Source organism: Coregonus clupeaformis, chromosome 2, assembly GCF_020615455.1.
Source record: "Coregonus clupeaformis isolate EN_2021a chromosome 2, ASM2061545v1, whole genome shotgun sequence".
NCBI lineage: Eukaryota > Metazoa > Chordata > Actinopteri > Salmoniformes > Salmonidae > Coregonus > Coregonus clupeaformis.
This window is the reverse complement of record NC_059193.1, coordinates 3,102,332-3,121,196: the sequence shown is the minus strand read 5'-3', so window position 1 is coordinate 3,121,196 and position 18,865 is coordinate 3,102,332. Positions and strand designations below refer to the sequence as shown.

The following is an 18,865-nucleotide window of genomic DNA, read 5'->3' as shown; positions in this document are numbered from 1 at the left end:
TACCCACTGTTGGCCTCTCAGAGGGATGGATTCAACACCACTATGTACCCACTGTTGGCCTCTCAGAGGGATGGATTCAACACCACTATGTACCCACTGTTGGCCTCTCTGAGTGATGGATTCAACACCAACATGTACAGTGCTTTTAGAGCGCAGTCTGATAACAGTGATCAATGACTCTTCACGCCACCACTTTATCCTCTGGGCTGCTAAAACAGATGAAAATCTGCAGCGGCAACGAGGTGCAGCGACGGGGGAGATTATGATGATGCCAAACTAATGCCTTGTGCTGCTTTCTCACTTTGCTGCTAAAAATACTGGTGAGAAGATTACACACACGCATTCACACACACACACAATATTATTTATCTCTAATGCTGGAGGGCCTTGTCGGTGCGTGGTAGCCCTGTTTGATGCTGCAGGCAGGCTCACTGAGGCATGGATCTGAGCTGATGGTGATGGTGGGATCTTCCAAGAGACGGGGAGAGATGGAGCTGAGCTGATGGTGGGATCCTCCAGGAGACAGGGAGAGATGGAGCTGAGCTGATGGTGGGATCCTCCAAGAGACGGGGAGAGATGGAGCTGAGCTGATGGTGGGATCCTCCAGGAGACAGGGAGAGATGGAGCTGAGCTGATGGTGGGATCCTCCAGGAGACAGGGAGAGATGGAGCTGAGCTGATGGTGGGATCCTCCAGGAGACAGGGAGAGATGGAGCTGAGCTGATGGTGGGATCCTCCAGGAGACAGGGAGAGATGGAGCTGAGCTGATGGTGGGATCCTCCAGGAGACAGGGAGAGATGGAGCTGAGCTGATGGTGGGATCCTCCAGGAGACAGGGAGAGATGGAGCTGAGCTGATGGTGGGATCCTCCAGGAGACAGGGAGAGCTGAGCTGATGGTGGGATCCTCCAGGAGACAGGGAGAGATGGAGCTGAGCTGATGGTGGGATCCTCCAGGAGACAGGGGGAGCTGAGCTGATGGTGGGATCCTCCAGGAGACAGGGAGAGATGGAGCTGAGCTGATGGTGGGATCCTCCAGGAGACAGGGAGAGATGGAGCTGAGCTGATGGTGGGATCCTCCAGGAGACAGGGGGAGCTGAGCTGATGGTGGGATCCTCCAGGAGACAGGGAGAGTATCACGTCGCTGCTCTGTTCTGTACAGACAACCTGCCTGACTGGCACAGCCCAAACTAGTGACAGATTAATGACCCGAATGATTGTAGCTCTTCACTCAATGTGTGTGTGTGTGTGCCAATGCTGCTTCTGACAGATTTCACGCACACACAAACAAACAAACTAGCTAGCTAGACTGGACCATCTCTGGTAGTTCAGTAACTCAGTAAGGGTGCATCAGGCCTCAAGCCATTACACCAAGGATTAATCTGATCTGACAACACTGAGAGGAGCCAGGGGAGTAGGGGAGTGGGGGAGTAGGGGAATAGGGGAATAGGGAGGGGAATAGGGATGGGAGTAGGGAGGAGAGTAGGGGAATAGGGGAGTAGGGGAATAGGATAATAGGGGAGTAGGGGAATAGGGGAGTGAGTAGGGAGGGGAATAGGGGAGTAGGGGAGGGAGTGAGTAGGGAGTAGGTGAATAGGGGAGTAGGGGAATGGGGGAGTAGGGGAATATGTGAGTAGGGGAATAGCACTCTCCCAATTCAGACGATAGGGAGGGATGAATACGATAGTGGTGAATGAATACCGTGATTAATATTCTAGATAATTTTTAAAAATCTAATCTTGAGTACTGTCCTGCCTTTCCATGGACGTTGACCCTGTCACCTAGGGGAGTTAGGTTTGGGTCTTAAGCGTTCTGGGACAAATGGCTTTGAGAAAATACCATAAAATATGGAATGGAGAAATTCGAAAATGGTGTTACTGATAGAACAGCCTCTGATCTGGTTCAATCTGGCTAGATCTAAAGTGCCTCTGTAATTATGATTAGTACAAAAAAATTAAATAAAGATTTCCCCCCTGCAATTTAAACAAACCAAACCTCCAAAGTACAGCAATGGCTCATGGCATAATTACGTATTTTTTGATAAGTTTCCATGGCAACAGGAGGCTGCATCTGATGTCAACCACGTGATGAGTAAGTGGCTGATCTTTCTTCTTCTTTTTTGGCACAACAGCAGGGTATCAAAGGGGGTGAAACAAAGAAAGAACAGAGAGAGGGGGGGGGTCAGAGGGGAGAGAGTGCGGGGGAGAGAGAGAGTGGGAATAGAGAGAGATGGGGAGAAGGAGAGAAAGACGGGGAGAGGGAGACAGAGGAGAGAGAGTAGGGGGGAGAGAGTAGGGGCAAGAGAGAGCGGGGGAGAGAGAGAGCGCGGGGGAGAGAGAGAGAGCGCGGGGAGAGAGAGAGAGCGCGGGGGAGAGAGAGAGAGCGCGGGGGAGAGAGAGAGCGCGGGGGAGAGAGAGAGCGCGGGGGAGAGAGAGAGCACGGGGGAGAGAGAGAGCGCGGGGGAGAGAGAGAGCGCGGGGGAGAGAGAGAGCGCGGGGGAGAGAGAGAGCGCGGGGGAGAGAGAGAGCGCGGGGGAGAGAGAGAGCACGGGGGAGAGAGAGAGCGCGGGGGGAGAGAGAGAGCGCGGGATGAGGGAGAAAACGGCCTCTCAGGGTGGCAGCTCTATATTTATCCGACCGCTCATCACTTTGCTTCTGGCCACGGAAGACAGAAACCAGGCAGAGCGGCCCAGATTTTTACTCCTCTCCCTCCCTCCTACCCCAGAGGACACTGGGAGCTTTTGTCCTTGCTGAAGAAGCCAAGAGCGAACCAAGAGCGGGGCGGAGGGAGGACAGCAGGTGATCTGTGATATTTCACATGTACTAAACACTACAGCATGTAGGGAGCTGCTTCTGAAACCTGAAGCCCTACTGCAGCTTTGGCTTCAGCACTCGCAGGAAATGTCTAGTAATGTCAGTGGTGGGATGCTGTGCTAGAACTCCAGCATCAAAGCCAGGATGCATCAAGTGTGAGGGTGTTCCCCTTTTTGCTTATTTAGTCTTCATACACATTTACTACAACGCCATAATAATGTTATGAATTTCAGGTTTTGGTAGCTTCCCTTCACTCTCCAGGGAGTTGTAGTTTTTCTGCTTGACGTTGACAAGGGATTTGTAGTTCTATCCGCCACTCACCTGGGAGATGTACTTCCTCCAGAGAGGCTCCTCCTCATTGATGTCGAACTCATTCCAGCCATGGTAGGCACGGCGACGGGTGACCTCACTGTGGGTCAGGCCGTACTGCAGGTCAGCCTGAGGGAAGGAGCATGGTTACCAACAACAACGGTGTCAGGTGACTAGCGTGTGATCATGAGATGAGGGGCTCACCCTTTAATGTGCTTGAGGGGCGTTATTTGACACCAAGTTCACAGTGATGCTGACTAGGTCTAACTTGTGTCACCTAGCTATCTTAAGATGAATGCACTGACTAAGTCATCTGGATAAGAGCGTTTGTTAAATGACTCAAATGTCTATGTATTCCATTACTATTAGTGCAATGTACTAAGTTCTACATTTTTCACTGTGCCATACATACCTGCAGGACACACGTTACTTCGTTCACTGGTAGTTCGCTGGCTTTTTTTGAAGTTAGTACTGGAACCATGGTCTCATCTTCACACTGGGGTTGTCTCTCGGAAAGCTGCAACAAACAGACAGACACACAATAACATAATGAAGATCAAGAAATATCCATTATCCTTGTATATAGCCCCGTTATTGTTATTGTTTTTGTGTTACTATTTTTCCTTTAGTTTATTTAGCAAATTTGTCTTACTTTCTAAAAACTCTACTAGTTAAGGGCTGGTAAGTAAGCATTTCACTGTAAGGTCTACTACACCTGTTGTATTCTGCGCATGTGACATTTTTGGGGGGATTTGATTTAATGGAATCAAAAATGTAATCCCTTGCATATATAGTGTAGTCCAGACAGCTTGATGCTACAACAACGCCCACAGAGATTAGATGGTACCCCTTCTCATCATGCCATAGCCTTTGCTATACCATAGCTTTAAGATTAAGGCTGCACTTAGCTCCACTATGCTAATGCTAGTTCGGCCATTAGGCCAGATGTCCGCCAGTCAGCCAAACAATATCACTCACACAGAGGTCAGGCATATCAGGACTTAGTCACAAACAACACGCTTCATGACAATCGAAGGCGTTTTTGTGATTGTTTTTTTCAAAAGACCAAAAAAGCATGCTGGGGAAAAAAAATAGTACTTCATAGCAATGTACAGTTGAAATCGGAAGTTTACATACACCTTAGCCAAATAAATTTAAATTCAGTTTTTCGCAATTCCTGACATTTAATCCTAGTACAAATTCCCTGTCTTAGGTCAGTTAGGATCACCACTTTATTTTAAAGAATGTGAAATGTCAGAATAATAGTAGAGAGAATTATTTCTTTCAGCTTTTATTTCTTTCATCACATTCCCAGTGGGTCAGAAGTTTACATACACTCAATTGGTATTTGGTGGCATTGCCTTTAAATAGTTTAACTTGGGTCAAATGTTTTGGGTAGCCTTCCACAAGCTTCCCACAATAATTTGGGTGAATTTTGGCCCATTCCTCCTGACAGAGCTGGTGTAACTGAGTCAGGTTTGTAGGCCTCCTTGCTCGCACACGCTTTTTCAGTTCTGCCCACACATTTTCTATAGGATTGAGGTCAGGGCTTTGTGATGGCCACTCCAATACCTCGACTTTGTTGTCCTTAAGGCATTTTGCCACAACTTTGGAAGTATGCTTGGGGTCATTGTCTATTTGGAAGATCCATTTGCGACCAAGCTTTAACTTCCTGACTGATGTCTTGAGATGTTGCTTCAATATATCCACATAATTTTCCTTCCTCATGATGCCATCTATTTTGTGAAGTGCACCAGTCCCTCCTGCAGCAAAGCACCCCCACAGCATGATGCTGCCACCCCCGTGCTTCACAGTTGGGATGGTGTTCTTCGGCTTGCAAGCGACCCCCTTTTTCCTCCAAACATAACGATGGTCATTATGGCCAAACAGTTCTATTTTTGTTTCATCAGACCAGAGGACATTTCTCCAAAAAGTACAATCTTTGTCCCCATGTGCAGTTGCAAACCGTAGTCTGTTTTGGAGCAGTGGCGTCTTCCTTGCCGAGCGGCCTTTCAGGTTATGTCGATATAGGACTCGTTTTACTGTGGATATAGATCATTTTGTACCTGTTTCCTCAAGCATCTTCACAAGGTCCTTTGCTGTTGTTCTGGGATTGATTTGCACTTTTCGCACCAAAGTACGTTCATCTCTAGGAGACAGAATGCATCTCCTTCCTGAGCGGTATGACGGCTGCGTTGTCCCATGGTGTTTATACTTGCGTACTATTGTTTGTACAGATGAACGTGGTACCTTCAGGCGTTTGAAAATTGCTCCCAAGGATGAACCAGACTTGTGGAGGTCTACAATTCATTTTCTGAGGTCTTGGCTGATTTCTTTTGATTTTCCTATGATGTCAAGCAAAGAGGCACTGAGTTTGAAGGTAGGCCTTGAGATACATCTACAGGTACACCTCCAATTGACTCAAATTATGTCAATTAGCCTATCAGAAGCTTCTAAAGCCATGACATCATCATGCATCTCCCGAGTGGCGCAGTGGTCTAAGGCACTGCATCGCAGTGCTAGCTGTGCCACTAGAGATCCTGGTTCGAATCCAGGCTCTGCTGTAGCCGGCCGCAACCGGGAGACCAATGGGGCGGCGCACAATTGGCCCAGCGTCGTCCAGGGTAGGGGAGGGAATGGCCGGCAGGGAGTTAGCTCAGTTGGTAGAGCATGGCGTTTGCAACGCCAGGGTTGTGGTTTCGATTCCCACGGGGGGCCAGTATGAAAATAAAAAAAGAATAATGTATGCACTAACTGTAAGTCGCTCTGGATAAGAGCGTCTGCTAAATGACGTAAATGTAAATGTAAACATCATTTTCTGGAATTTTCCAAGCTGTTTAAAGGCACAGTCAACTTAGTGTATGTAAACTTCTGACCCACTGGAATTGTGATACAGTGAATTATAAGTGAAATAATCTGTCTGTAAACAATTGTTGGAAAAATGACTTGTGTCATGCACAAAGTAGATGTCCTAACCGACTTGCCTAAACTATAGTTCTTTAGCAAGACATTTGTGGAGTGGTTGAAAAACAAGTTTTAATGACTCCAACCTAAGTGTATGTAAACTTCCGACTTCAACTGTACCATGTGCCAACTGGTTGCAATTCAGAGCTAAGGCTTTACACGGACATACAGTAAGTCATCTAAGATAAATGATGGAGCGATGGAACCAGAAGATACACACAAAAACCTGCAAGCTAGACCTACAAGTTATCTAATCCAACAACTGAGGTCTAGCAAAAGGCAGTCTGCTGTGCTCCCTCTGCCAAGATAGAGTCAACACCAGTGGTTACTTGTCAGCCCTCCTCGTCAAACAAACCATCTCACTCTGTTACCGTAGAGAGGACTGTAGGCAGGCGATGACACAGTAACCGTACGACAGGCAGGAGTGTGAATGACCTGTTCTGTGCCCCGTCATCGCCACCCACCCACACCTCCTGGTCCTGCCCGTAACGTCTACTGCTAAAAGAGGTATCCAACCAACATCTGTCTGTCTGTGTCTCCACTCCCCCAGAACCACCAATATCCCTCTCCTTCTCCTCCCTCGCGTCTTCCCTCTCTACTCTCTCTCCGGCGTTTAGATGAGACAACGTTTCTTACGTAAGTAAGAGGCTGGAGAGTGTTCTTTTAGCCTGAGAGGATTCCATCTAATTAAGAGTGACAAGAGGTTAAACCTGGATCAGACTCTCTCTGTCTCCCCTCATCTTCACTCCCTCCACTCTGTGTAGAATAATGAATGAAAAGGTCACACTGCTTTCTGTGCAATTGAAGAGCTTGAGAAGAAAAGCTGTAGAGAAGGAGAGGGACTAGAGGCATGGAGGAGTGAATGAGTAGAGAACCCTCGCTCCTCCTCTCCTTGTCCTTCCTCTCTTTACCATCCTTCTAACCTCTCTTTACTGCTCTCTCTCTCTCTCGCTTTACCATCCTTCTAACCTCTCTTTACCTCTCTCTCTCTCTCTCTCTCTCTCTCTCTCTCTCCTCACCATCCTTGCTGGATCCTTGCTGGATCGAATCCCTGAGCTGACAAGGTAAAAATCAGTAGTTCTGCCCGAGCATGGAAGTTAACCCACTGTTCCCCGGGCACCGAAGACGTGGATGTCGATTAAGGCAGCCCTCCGCACCTCTCTGATTCAGAGGGGTTGGGTTAAATGCAGAAGACACATTTCAGTTGAATGCATTCAGTTGTACAACAGACTAGGTTTTCCCCTTTCCCTCTCCAATAGTGCTGAGTGATGTTTTTTAAACAACTAATTGACCTATCGTTTTTTTCTTTGAGCTCAATGCGCACATTGCACAGTTTCTCTAGAGATGAATCAGGGAGTTGTAGTTTCCAACAGGCCAATATTCTACATAGTTCAGCGCATAAAACGTGGTAATTAACTACAATGACCATAATCCATTGAGCATATTCTTGTCCGGTCTGTGTTTCTTTTACGCCTGCTACAGAAGAGAGAAGAATGCACTATCGTGAGGGAATAGAGGGCAGCTGTTGCTTCGAGAGGTATCTCAACCTGAAATTACATGACCTAAGTGATTGATAGTTGATATTCAGCAGTCATAAAAGTATACCTTATTTACTTTGAAGAACTATCGGCATAGGCATCAGCTCTATAGAGATGAGATGACTTGGTATGAAATAATAAAGTCATCAAGTAAAACAAATGTAATATACACAACTTAAATATTTTATTAAAGTAAAGTATTATGAATAAATGATGGTTAATAAGTGATAAGCAGTAATGGGCAGTCACTACCATCATGGGACTTGTATTAATTGTTTTATTCTGTGTTGTTACAGCATTCAACCCACATAATGCATGTAATGTTGTTGTTTTTTAATCAAAACCGAAATCCTTAAATTTTTTTCAATCGAACAAACCTCAAAAAGCACTAATAGCTCAGCACTACTCCCCAACCCTGTTCTTGGAGAGCTACCGTCCTGAAGGTTTTCGCTCCAAACCTAATCTAGCGCACCTGATTCTAATAATTAACTGCTTGATAAGCTGAATCAGGTTAGTTACAACTGGGGTTGGAGTGAAAACCTACAGGAGGATAGATCTCCAGGAACAGGATTGGAGAGCCCTGGTCTAGATGTAATGCTGTGCTTCAGGCGTTGCTGGGGGCCTATCCTATGAGGACAATCTGAAGAAGTGCAAGGTGTGCTATGCTTCAACCGTGCCCTTTTAACCTTAACCCCTACAAGATAGAAGAAGAAAAAAAAAAAGGACATTGTCAAGACCCTTACGGATGTGACAAGTTCTCCAGCACACCTTTTCTAGTGGCGACTAGCGAGCCAATCCATTCTCTCGGTTTCACTGACAGAATGGGATCCTCTAACATTCTGAGAGGGGTAGGGAGAAAGCCAAATAGAGCGGCAGAGGGAAAGAGAGGTGGGGGATTTGTTCATAACCTGGATTTGTCCTCTGGTTGACTATTCTTCTGACTAACTTAAATCTTGCTTAAATCTGTACAACTTAGCGACCAGTTGAAGTGACGTGTTACTACACACTTAGGCTTATATACCATGGCTTGGCTGAATACTCCATTCTGATTGGTCGAGAGGGGTGTTGTATTTTCTGATATATACGCAACACTAAACCTGCTATACTGTAGAACGCCACACCAGGCAGCGGTAAGTTGATACTGTGAGAAAGGGGCTTTGAAAGAAAGATGGTGGAGGTGATAAGGCTAGGTTACTGCTGTACGCCGACTCACCCTCCCCTCATTACCAGCTTCTTAGTGTAAACACAAACAGTCAAATCAAACAGAAATGGAGCTATACGTCAGCGTTTCTACTCTCGCTTCAGAAGAATAGTGATGAGAAAGACAAAGGAGGTAGGATTTTCCCTACTAGCACTGTTGGAGCTAGAAGCACAAGCATTTCGCTACACCCGCAATAACATCTGCTAAACACGTGTATGTGACAAATACAATTTGATTTGATTTGACTCCACATCCCCCTGTCAATCCATCTGTCATTCCATCACGTTTCACTCCACATCCCCCTGTGTCAATCCATCTTTCATTCCATCACATTTCACTACATATCCCTGTGTCAATCCATCACATTTCACTCCACATCCCCCTGTGTCAAATCCATCTTTCATTCCATCCAGCACAGCCGCGAGCTGCCCAGTGACACAAGCCTACCAGACGAGCTAAACCACTTCTATGCTCGCTTCGAGGCAAGCAACACTGAAGCATGCATGAGAGCACCAGCTGTTCCGGATGACTATGTGATCACGCTCTCCGTAGCCGATGTGAGTAAGACTTTTAAGCAGGTCAACATTCACAAGGCCGCAGGGCCAGACGGATTACCAGGACGTGTACTCCGAGCATGTGCTGACCAACTGGCAAGTGTCTTCACTGACATTTTCAACATGTCCCTGACTGAGTCTGTAATACCAACATGTTTCAAGCAGACCACCATAGTCCCCGTGCCCAAGAACTCTAAGATAACCTGCCTAAATGACTACCGACCCGTAGCACTGACGTCTGTAGCCATGAAGTGCTTTGAAAGACTGGTCATGGCTCACATCAACAGCATAATCCCAGAAACCCTAGACCCACTCCAATTTGCATACCGCCCCAACAGATCCACAGATGATGCAATCTCTATCGCACTCCACACTGCCCTTTCCCACCTGGACAAGAGGAACACCTACGTGAGAATGCTATTCATTGACTACAGCTGAGCATTCAACACCATAGTGCCCTCTAAGCTCATCACTAAGCTAAGGATCCTGGGACTAAACACCTCCCTCTGCAACTGGATCCTGGACTTCCTGACGGGCCGCCCCCAGGTGGTAAGGGTAGGTAACAACACATCTGCCACACTGATCCTCAACACGGGGCCCCTCAGGGGTGCGTGCTCAGTCCCCCTCCTGTACTCTCTGTTCACCCATGACTGCATGGCCAGGCACGACTCCAACACCATCATTAAGTTTGCCGATGACACAACAGTGGTAGGCCTGATCACCGACAACGATGAGACAGCCTATAGGGAGGAGGTCAGAGATCTGGTCGTGTGGTGCCAGGACAACAACCTCTCCCTCAACGTGACCAAGACAAAGGAGATGATTGTGGACTACAGGAAAAAAAAAAGAGGACTGAGCACGCCCCCATTCTCATCGACGGGGCTGTAGTGGAACAGGTTGAGAGCTTCAAGTTCCTTGGTGTCCACATCACCAACAAACTATCATGGTCCAAACACACCAAGACAGTCGTGAAGAGGGCACGACAAAGCCTATTCCCCCTCAGGAGACTAAAAAGATTTGGCATGGGTCCTCAGATCCTCAAAAAATTCTACAGCTGCACCATCGAGAGCATCCTGACTGGTTGCATCACCGCCTGGTATGGCAACTGCTTGGCCTCTGACCGCAAGGCACTACAGAGGGTAGTGCGTACGGCCCAGTACATCACTGGGGCAAAGCTTCCTGCCATCCAGGACCTCTATACCAGGCGGTGTCAGAGGAAGGCCCTCAAAATTGTCAAAGACTCCAGCCACCCTAGTCATAGACTGTTCTCTCTGCTACCGCACGGCAAGCGGTACCGGAGTGCCAAGTCTAGGTCCAAAAGACTTCTCAACAGCTTCTACCCCCAAGCCATAAGACTCCTGAACAGCTAATCATGGCTACCCGGACTATTTGCACTGCCCCCCCACCCCATCCCTTTTACACTGCTGCTACTCTGTTAAGTATTTATTTAGGCTATGTTACCACCAAGCAAACATCATACAACAGCATTTAGGCTATATTACCACCAAGTCAACGAAGAGAAATCAGTAACCTAGCCCATAGAGAACCAAACCTCTCACACACACACCCTCTCACACAAAGACTGGTTAGACTTGACAGACTGCATATACTATAGGGGTTGTGTTCGGGTCCGGGTCCGGGTCCATTATTTCAAGTAGCCTACCCCCTAGCACCAAGCAGACCAGGGTTCAAATGCATGGAGCATTTAAATATTTGTATTTAAAAATACATTTGTCTGTGTATTTGAGTATTTTCAAATACATGCCCTTACTTTCCAATTTGATTTCCAAACACATTCCAATATTCAAATACTTGTACTTTCAAAGAGAAAATATCTAAATACTTACTTCAAAATACTTACTTCAAAATGTCTTTGAAAGTAGGCCTAATTGAAATACCCTAAATAGTATTTAAACCCAGGTCTGTTTACAGTAGTGCAGAGATCAGATCAAATAAGACATGATGAGAGAACAACATACTACAGGTGTTGTTTCCTGGTCCAGGTTGGCCATTATTGTTGTAGACCAGGCTGCTACCTGTCAATATCAACAGGTTGAGTGGCTGAATCACAGTCCGAAGAATCTGTTTCTCCCTCTCTCTCAAGCAAACAAAGAGGAAATCAGTAGCCTAGCACATAGAGAACCAAACACACAGCTGCAAATTGTCTCACACACACACACCCTCTCTCACAAAAAGACTGGCTAGACTTGTCAGACTGCACATACTATTATAGGTGTCGTTACCGGGTCCTGGTTGGCCATTTTCGTTGTAGATCAGGCTGCTACCTGTCAATATCAACAGGTTGAGTGGCTGAATTCATTTGTCTCTCTCTCTTTCCCTCTCAAGCTGATAAGAGGTAATAGGTACAATAAGAGCATTGTGCTTCCACAGGATCTGATCTGAACACTGGTAACACACGCCTACCGTAACACACGCCTACCGTAACACACGCCTACCGTAACACACGCCTACCCAGTAGCCATAAGGAGGAGGAGCACCAGGATCAAAGAGGAGAGATCAGATCAAATAACAAGAAGATATGTTGAGAGGTCAATGGAAAGGAGAGATCAGATCAAATAACAAGAATATATGTTGAGGGGTCAATGGAAAGGAGAGATCAGATCAAATAACAAGAAGATATGTTGAGAGGTCAATGGAAAGGAGAGATCAGATCAAATAACAAGAAGATATGTTGAGGGGTCAATGGAAAGGAGAGATCAGATCAAATAACAAGAAGATATGTTGAGAGGTCAATGGAAAGGAGAGATCAGATCAAATAAGACATGTTGAGAGGTCAATGGAACGGAGAGATCAGATCAAATAACAAGATATGTTGAGGGGTCAATGGAAAGGAGAGATCAGATCAAATAACTAATCACGTTATGTCACATGCTTCGTAAAGGTGTCCACGAACAGTGAAATGCTTACTGACGGGCCCTTCCCAACAATGCACAGATTTTAAAAAATTGAAATAGTAGAAATAGAAAAAGAATAACAAGGAATAAATGAGTAAGGATAACTTGGCTATATCCACAGAGTACCAGTACCAAGTTCATGTGCAGGGGTACAAGGTCATTGAGGTACAAGATATGTTGAGAGGTCAATGTGGTCCCTCAGTTGGTAGAGCATGGCACTTGCAACGGCAGGGTTGTGGGTTTGTTTCCCACGGGGGGCCAGTATGAAAAAAAGTATAAAAATAAATAAATAAATAAATGTATGCCCTCACTAACTGTAAGTCGCTCTGGATAAGAGCGTCTGCTAAATGACAAAAAAAATAAAACTGTAAAATGAAAAGGAGAGATCAGATCAAATAACAAGACCTGTTGGGAGGTCAATGGAAACACCACACAAATGCAGTAGAGTTCAAGAGACTGCCAGGAGTTATTGGAATGCTACTGGAATAGAGCTGGGAGATATGGACAAAAATCCATATCGCAATAAATTGCCTGATTTTATGCGATAACAATAAATAGAATGATATGTTTATAACATTAATGTGCACTACAATTGTCCCATTAACAATCACCCATATTAGTAAACTTACTTCATTTCAAACTTCATATTTTTCTAGTATAGGCTACTTATCTTAATGAACGATATCAGCAAAATGCCTGCGATAAGGGATCGGCGTCGATCATTTTCGGTTTATCGTCACAGCTCTATACTGGAATGTTTTGTACTAAAAAATATACAAATATTATTATCTTTGACATTCTCCAGACGTTCCGGGTGGAGAGAAGGAGCATGCTGGGAATGTTGCAATGATAGCTAGCCAGGCTAGGACGCTATGCTTTTGTGAGTGGCTCAGCGAAAGATAGAAGCCATGCCAATGAACAAACAAAGACTTCTCTTTGCACAAACAGAGGGCTGCTGGGGACTGTCACTGGTGGGTAAGTTTGCGGTCCAGACAGAAGCTGGAAAATTCCGACAAATCTCATGACTTCCTCTTCTTGTTTCCACCCAGAACAATGCCAGATGCTATTGTTAAAAAATACAATATGAGGGGTGTTATAACATGTACCGTCACATCAGTGTGAATAATGCTGTGTGCCAGCTGGTGGATGTGCCAGGTAAGCAGACAAACAATGAAGACAGTAGCGTAACTCTTTAGCCTATCAAAGAGCTCACCTTGTAGCTCATTCTTAGAGCCTCTCAAGGATTTGCATAGAAAAAAACATTTTAATCCATAGCACAACACTCCTCCTATACACAACACAGGGACACAAAGATAAACTGTTGAAAACAACTAGGATAATACATTTTCTGACCTTGCATATACAGAGGCAGCGATTCAGGTGCCCTTAGGAAAGGCTTTATTATTTCCATCTACAATGTGTAGCCGTTCAGAGAGGGGCCATTGTTGAATAGACGCAGAAACTGGGTGCTCTTGGTCTTCCTATACAAGTAGAGAGCCAAGACCATGAAGTTACAGAGTAGCTGACAAGACATCAGCTATTGAGATATGCTACCAGACAAGGGTTTCAGAAAAAGCCTACATATTACCTACTGTAGGAAGTCGCTGGCTTCAGCCTACCTATTACCTACTGTAGGAAGTCGCTGGCTTCATCCTACCTATTACCTACTGTAGGAAGTCGCTGGCTTCATCCTACCTATTACCTACTGTAGGAAGTCGCTGGCTTCATCCTACCTATTACCTACTGTAGGAAGTCGCTGGCTTCATCCTACCTATTACCTACTGTAGGAAGTCGCTGGCTTCAGCCTACCTATACCAAACATGCGCTCTAAGCCTAACATATAGGTATTAGGTACAAACATGCGCTCTAAGCCTGACATACAGTGAGGGAAAAAAGTATTTGATCCCCTGCTGATTTTGTACGTTTGCCCACTGACAAAGACATGATCAGTCTATAATTTTAAATGGTAGGTTTATTTGAACAGTGAGAGACAGAATAACAACAAAATAATCCAGAAAAACGCATGTAAAAAATGTTATAAATTGATTTGCATTTTAATGAGGGAAATAAGTATTTGACCCCTCTGCAAAACATGACTTAGTACTTGGTGGCAAAACCCTTATTGGCAATCACAGAGGTCAGATGTTTCTTGTAGTTGGCCACCAGGTTTGCACACATCTCAGGAGGGATTTTGTCCCACTCCTCTTTGCAGATCTTCTCCAAGTCATTAAGGTTTCGAGCCTGACGTTTGGCAACTCAAACCTTCAGCTCCCTCCACAGATTTTCTATGGGATTAAGGTCTGGAGACTGGCTAGGCCACTCCAGGACCTTAATGTGCTTCTTCTTGAGCCACACCTTTGTTGCCTTGGCCGTGTGTTTTGGGTCATTGTCATGCTAGAATACCCATCCACGACCCATTTTCAATGCCCTGGCTGAGGGAAGGAGGTTCTCACCCAAGATTTGACGGTACATGGCCCCGTCCATCGTCCCTTTGATGCGGTGAAGTTGTCCTGTCCCCTTAGCAGAAAAACACCCCCAAAGCATAATGTTTCCACCTCCATGTTTGACGGTGGGGATGGTGTTCCTGGGGTCATAGGCAGCATTCCTCCTCCTCCAAACATGGCGAGTTGAGTTGATGCCAAAGAGCTCGATTTTGGTCTCATCTGACCACAACACTTTCACCCAGTTCTCCTCTGAATCATTCAGATGTTCATTGGCAAACTTCAGACGGGCCTGTATATGTGCCTTGTTGAGCAGGGGGACCTTGCGGGCGCTGCAAGATTTCAGTCCTTCACGGCGTAGTGTGTTACCAATTGTTTTCTTGGTGGCTATGGTCCCAGCTGCCTTGAGATCATTGACAATATCCTCCCGTGTAGTTCTGGGCTGATTCCTCACTGTTCTCATGATCATTGCAACTCCACGAGGTGAGATCTTGCATGGAGCCCCATGCCGAGGGAGATTGACAGTTATTTTGTGTTTCTTCCATTTGCGAATAATCGCACCAACGGTTGTCACCTTCTCACCAAGCTGCTTGGCGATGGTCTTGTAGCCCATTCCAGCCTTGTGTAGGTCTACAATCTTGTCCCTGACATCCTTGGAGAGCTCTTTGGTCTTGGCCATGGTGGAGAGTTTGGAATCTGATTGATTGATTGCTTCTGTGGACAGGTGTCTTTTATACAGGTAACAAGCTGAGATTAGGAGCACTCCCTTTAAGAGTGTGCTCCTAATCTCAGCTCGTTACCTGTATAAAAGACAAATCTTTCTGATTGAGAGGGGGTCAAATACTTATCTCCCTCATTAAAATGCAAATCAATTTATAACATTTTTGACATGCGTTTTTCTGAAATTTGTTGTTGTTATTCTGTCTCTCACTGTTCAAATAAACCTACCATTAAAATTATAGACTGATCATTTCTTTGTCAGTGGGCAAACTCAAATACTTTTTTCCCTCACTGTATAGGTATTAGGTACAAACATGCGCTCTAACCCTGACATATAGGTATTAGGTACAAACATGTGCTCTAACCCTGTGCAGGACAGAAACAGGTGATGACAAATGTTGATCTGTGGCGCTTGATGGGGCATGAAAATAGTGTGCTGCTGAATCTAGTTTGGTTAATAATAGAACGTGGGCCATCTTGGACACTGGGCAGGGTCTGCTGGTCCAGTTTACAGACTCAATGCCTGAGGGCCAGATAAATGATTAGACCACAGGCTTGGGCGGTATCCAGATTTTCATATCATTATACCGTCCTTCTCTCACCCTGGGATTTACGGTATTACTGGCATGGTGGGGGAGCAAAAAACACAAGAAAAGCTAATTGGGCCTATATTACCAGAATGCTAACAAAATTTGCACAAACTAATAGTGAAATCACATAGACGCTGTTAGCTAAATACTAACGAGCAAAAACGAACATAAACTACTTGCAAAGACAGGCAAATCCAGCACATAACGTTATACAAGCATAGCTAGTAACTACCGAATGTTATTTTTCAGTGCGTTTAGACATTTACAAGCAAGAGTGAACGAGAGAAATTGTGCAAATGAACAAAGTTGTGATGACGGCTTTTCTGAAGGAAGAGCAGCATGAAGAACACGGAGAAGAACGAAAAACACTAGAAGGAAGCACAGGGGACAAAATGGCAACTGTACTGACAACTCACATTATAAAATATCTGATGGCAAACATTTAATAGTGAATTGTAGTGTAAATGAATCATCTCATGTGCGCCGCAGAACAGAGGTTCACCGTAGAACACTACGGACTCACCAGCTCCCACTTTCTCCTGTTGTGCTATTTACAAACAAACACGTGACTGGCTCAACTGTTCTGGGGAACTACGGTAAGCTTCATAATGTTAAATAATATGGCAGGTGAAATGAAGAATGCAATCTGCTTTATCTCCAAACGTATTTCACAAGTTGACTGCTGGTATTAACTTAAAAAGTAGCTACAAATATAAAATGTATTGAAAAACTTCAAATAAATTGTTTTAACGGTATTTGAAAAACCATCCCCTGGCTATTTCCAAATACCCCGGTATAAGGTATATACGGTATACCGCCCAAGCCTACAACAGGCTCTAGGTGATGCTGTCTGGAACAGAGGCTGGTTTATTAAAAGGCCACAGTGAGGGACAGCGGTCAGGCTGGGAAGGACAGGCCCTGTCTGGTAACAGAGACATGTCAGTCCACAAGGGAGTGGCAGAAAAAGAACAGAAAGAGAGAGGGGGAAGGGGTACTGTGGTTAGACAGGTGGTAGGGGGGAAATGAAGGATTGTGAGAGTGAGGATAAAGATGTACAGTTTAGACTCTAAAGACATGGAGAGACAGGGAGAGAAGATGGAAGGAGAGAGAGAGAGAGAGAGAGAGAGAGAGAGAGAGAGAGAGAGAGAGAGAGAGAGAGAGAGAGAGAGAGAGAGAGAGAGAGCGAGCGAGAGCTGTGGTGAGCGCAAGAGAGGGGAAGAGGGACAGTGAGAGTGAGAGAATATGGTGGGCCTGGGGAGGTGAGAGATAAATAGAGAGAGAAGAGAGGGAGGACAGAGAAAAGAGAGAGAGGGGGCTTGGGCACTGGATGTGCCAGTCCCGCCTCCCGTTTCACTTTGCCACCACACCACTCTCCCTCCCTTATCCACCACACCACTCTCCCTCCCTTAGCCAGGCAAACATAAAGAGCAAACACACCAACTGAACACGTACGCACTCCAACACGGACACAGCCCCCTCCCTGCCCTGCATCCTATCTGGACTGAATAACTTGACACACACACTTCACAGGGTCAAGGATGGTTGACTTTATTATAGGCGCCTAGCCGCCTACTAGTTTGCTTTTGTAACCATCCAATGACGCTGTGTTAACTTATCACCACGGCAACTTGCAGAGAGCAGATTTCATAACACTGCATCAAAGAATAAACACTGGTAGCCTAGTCTACTCAACTGAACAACTTCAGTTACAGTTGGCATTGACACATAGCCTAGTTAATTTTAAGGATATAATTCTCATCCTCAAAAAGTAAATAAAAAAATCTGCCTCTGAACAAAAGTGGTGTGCATCTGACCTGTGTGAATAGTGAACGCCATTGGAGGTTGGGTTGTTGGTAGCTGTTACTCAGAAGTCAGGTTCTTGCCAGTTACACACTGGCTACATTTTCAGAACAGCACTGAAATGCTCAGGCATTACTCACAATATTTGCAGTGGAAATTAACTCAACTGTTCTTTTATGATGTCTGTGAGATGAGGGCGCCAGGCCAAATTTTTCAGGACAAGTGATTATTGTAGACATCCACTGTAGGCTATGGCTTTTTATGCATGTTTCATAACCATTTAATTATATTGTGTAAACTCATCACCAAGGCTGTCACGTTCGTTGAAGGACGGGTCAGACCAAGGCGCAGCGTGAAATGCATACATGTTTATTATTCAAAATAAACAGGCTGAACACAATACAAGCCTCTACACGGAACAAGATCCCACAACTAATGATTGCAAACAGGCTGCCTAAGTATGAGCCCCAATCAGAGACAACGAGTGACAGCTGTCTCTGATTGGGAATCACACCCGGCCAAACATAGAAATAAAACACCTAGAACGTAAACATAGAAATAACAACATAGAACTCCACACCCTGACTCAACATACTAGAGTCCCAAAAGTCAGGGTGTGACAGTACCCCCCCCACAAAGGTGCGGACTCGGACCGCACAAACCAGACCTAACAGGGTAGGGTCCGGTTGGGCATTCCGCCTCTGAGGCGGATCCGGCTCCGGGCGTGACGACCACATTCTCTCAGCCTCCCCGTTGCGCCCCTGGTCCGCAGCTTCCCCTCTCCTTCCTCCCACGATGTACCAAGCCCTGTCTGGACCCTGGTGTGGGAGACCCCGAACCTGGAGAGGGGCTGACGTCTGGGTCTGGACTCGAGCCGCTGACCGGAGCTGGACTGGGCACTGGTGGAGCGGACTACTCTGGCTCCGGACTGGAGCCGCTGACCGGAGCTGGACTTGGCACCGGTGGAGCGGACTGCTCTGGCTCCGGACTGGAGCCGCTGACCGGAGCTGGACTTGGCACCGGT

The 18,865-nt window shown here is 45.9% G+C and overlaps 1 protein-coding gene across 3 annotated transcripts in view; it reads right to left on the bottom strand.

Moving 5' to 3' along the window:
• LOC121543271 (calcium-transporting ATPase type 2C member 1) overlaps positions 1–18,865 on the bottom strand; it is a 42,505-nt gene that overhangs the window by 20,198 nt on the left and 3,442 nt on the right. For 2 of the 3 annotated variants that reach the window (XM_045225759.1, XM_045225755.1), the window contains 2 exons: positions 3,531–3,635; positions 3,131–3,247 (listed from right to left, as the gene is read on the bottom strand). In XM_045225759.1, the coding sequence (XP_045081694.1) occupies positions 3,131–3,247; positions 3,531–3,635 (222 nt within the window). Of the gene's footprint in view, positions 1–3,130; positions 3,248–3,530; positions 3,636–11,354; positions 11,475–18,865 lie in introns of those variants that run through there. The other variant, XM_045225754.1, reaches the window with a different exon arrangement.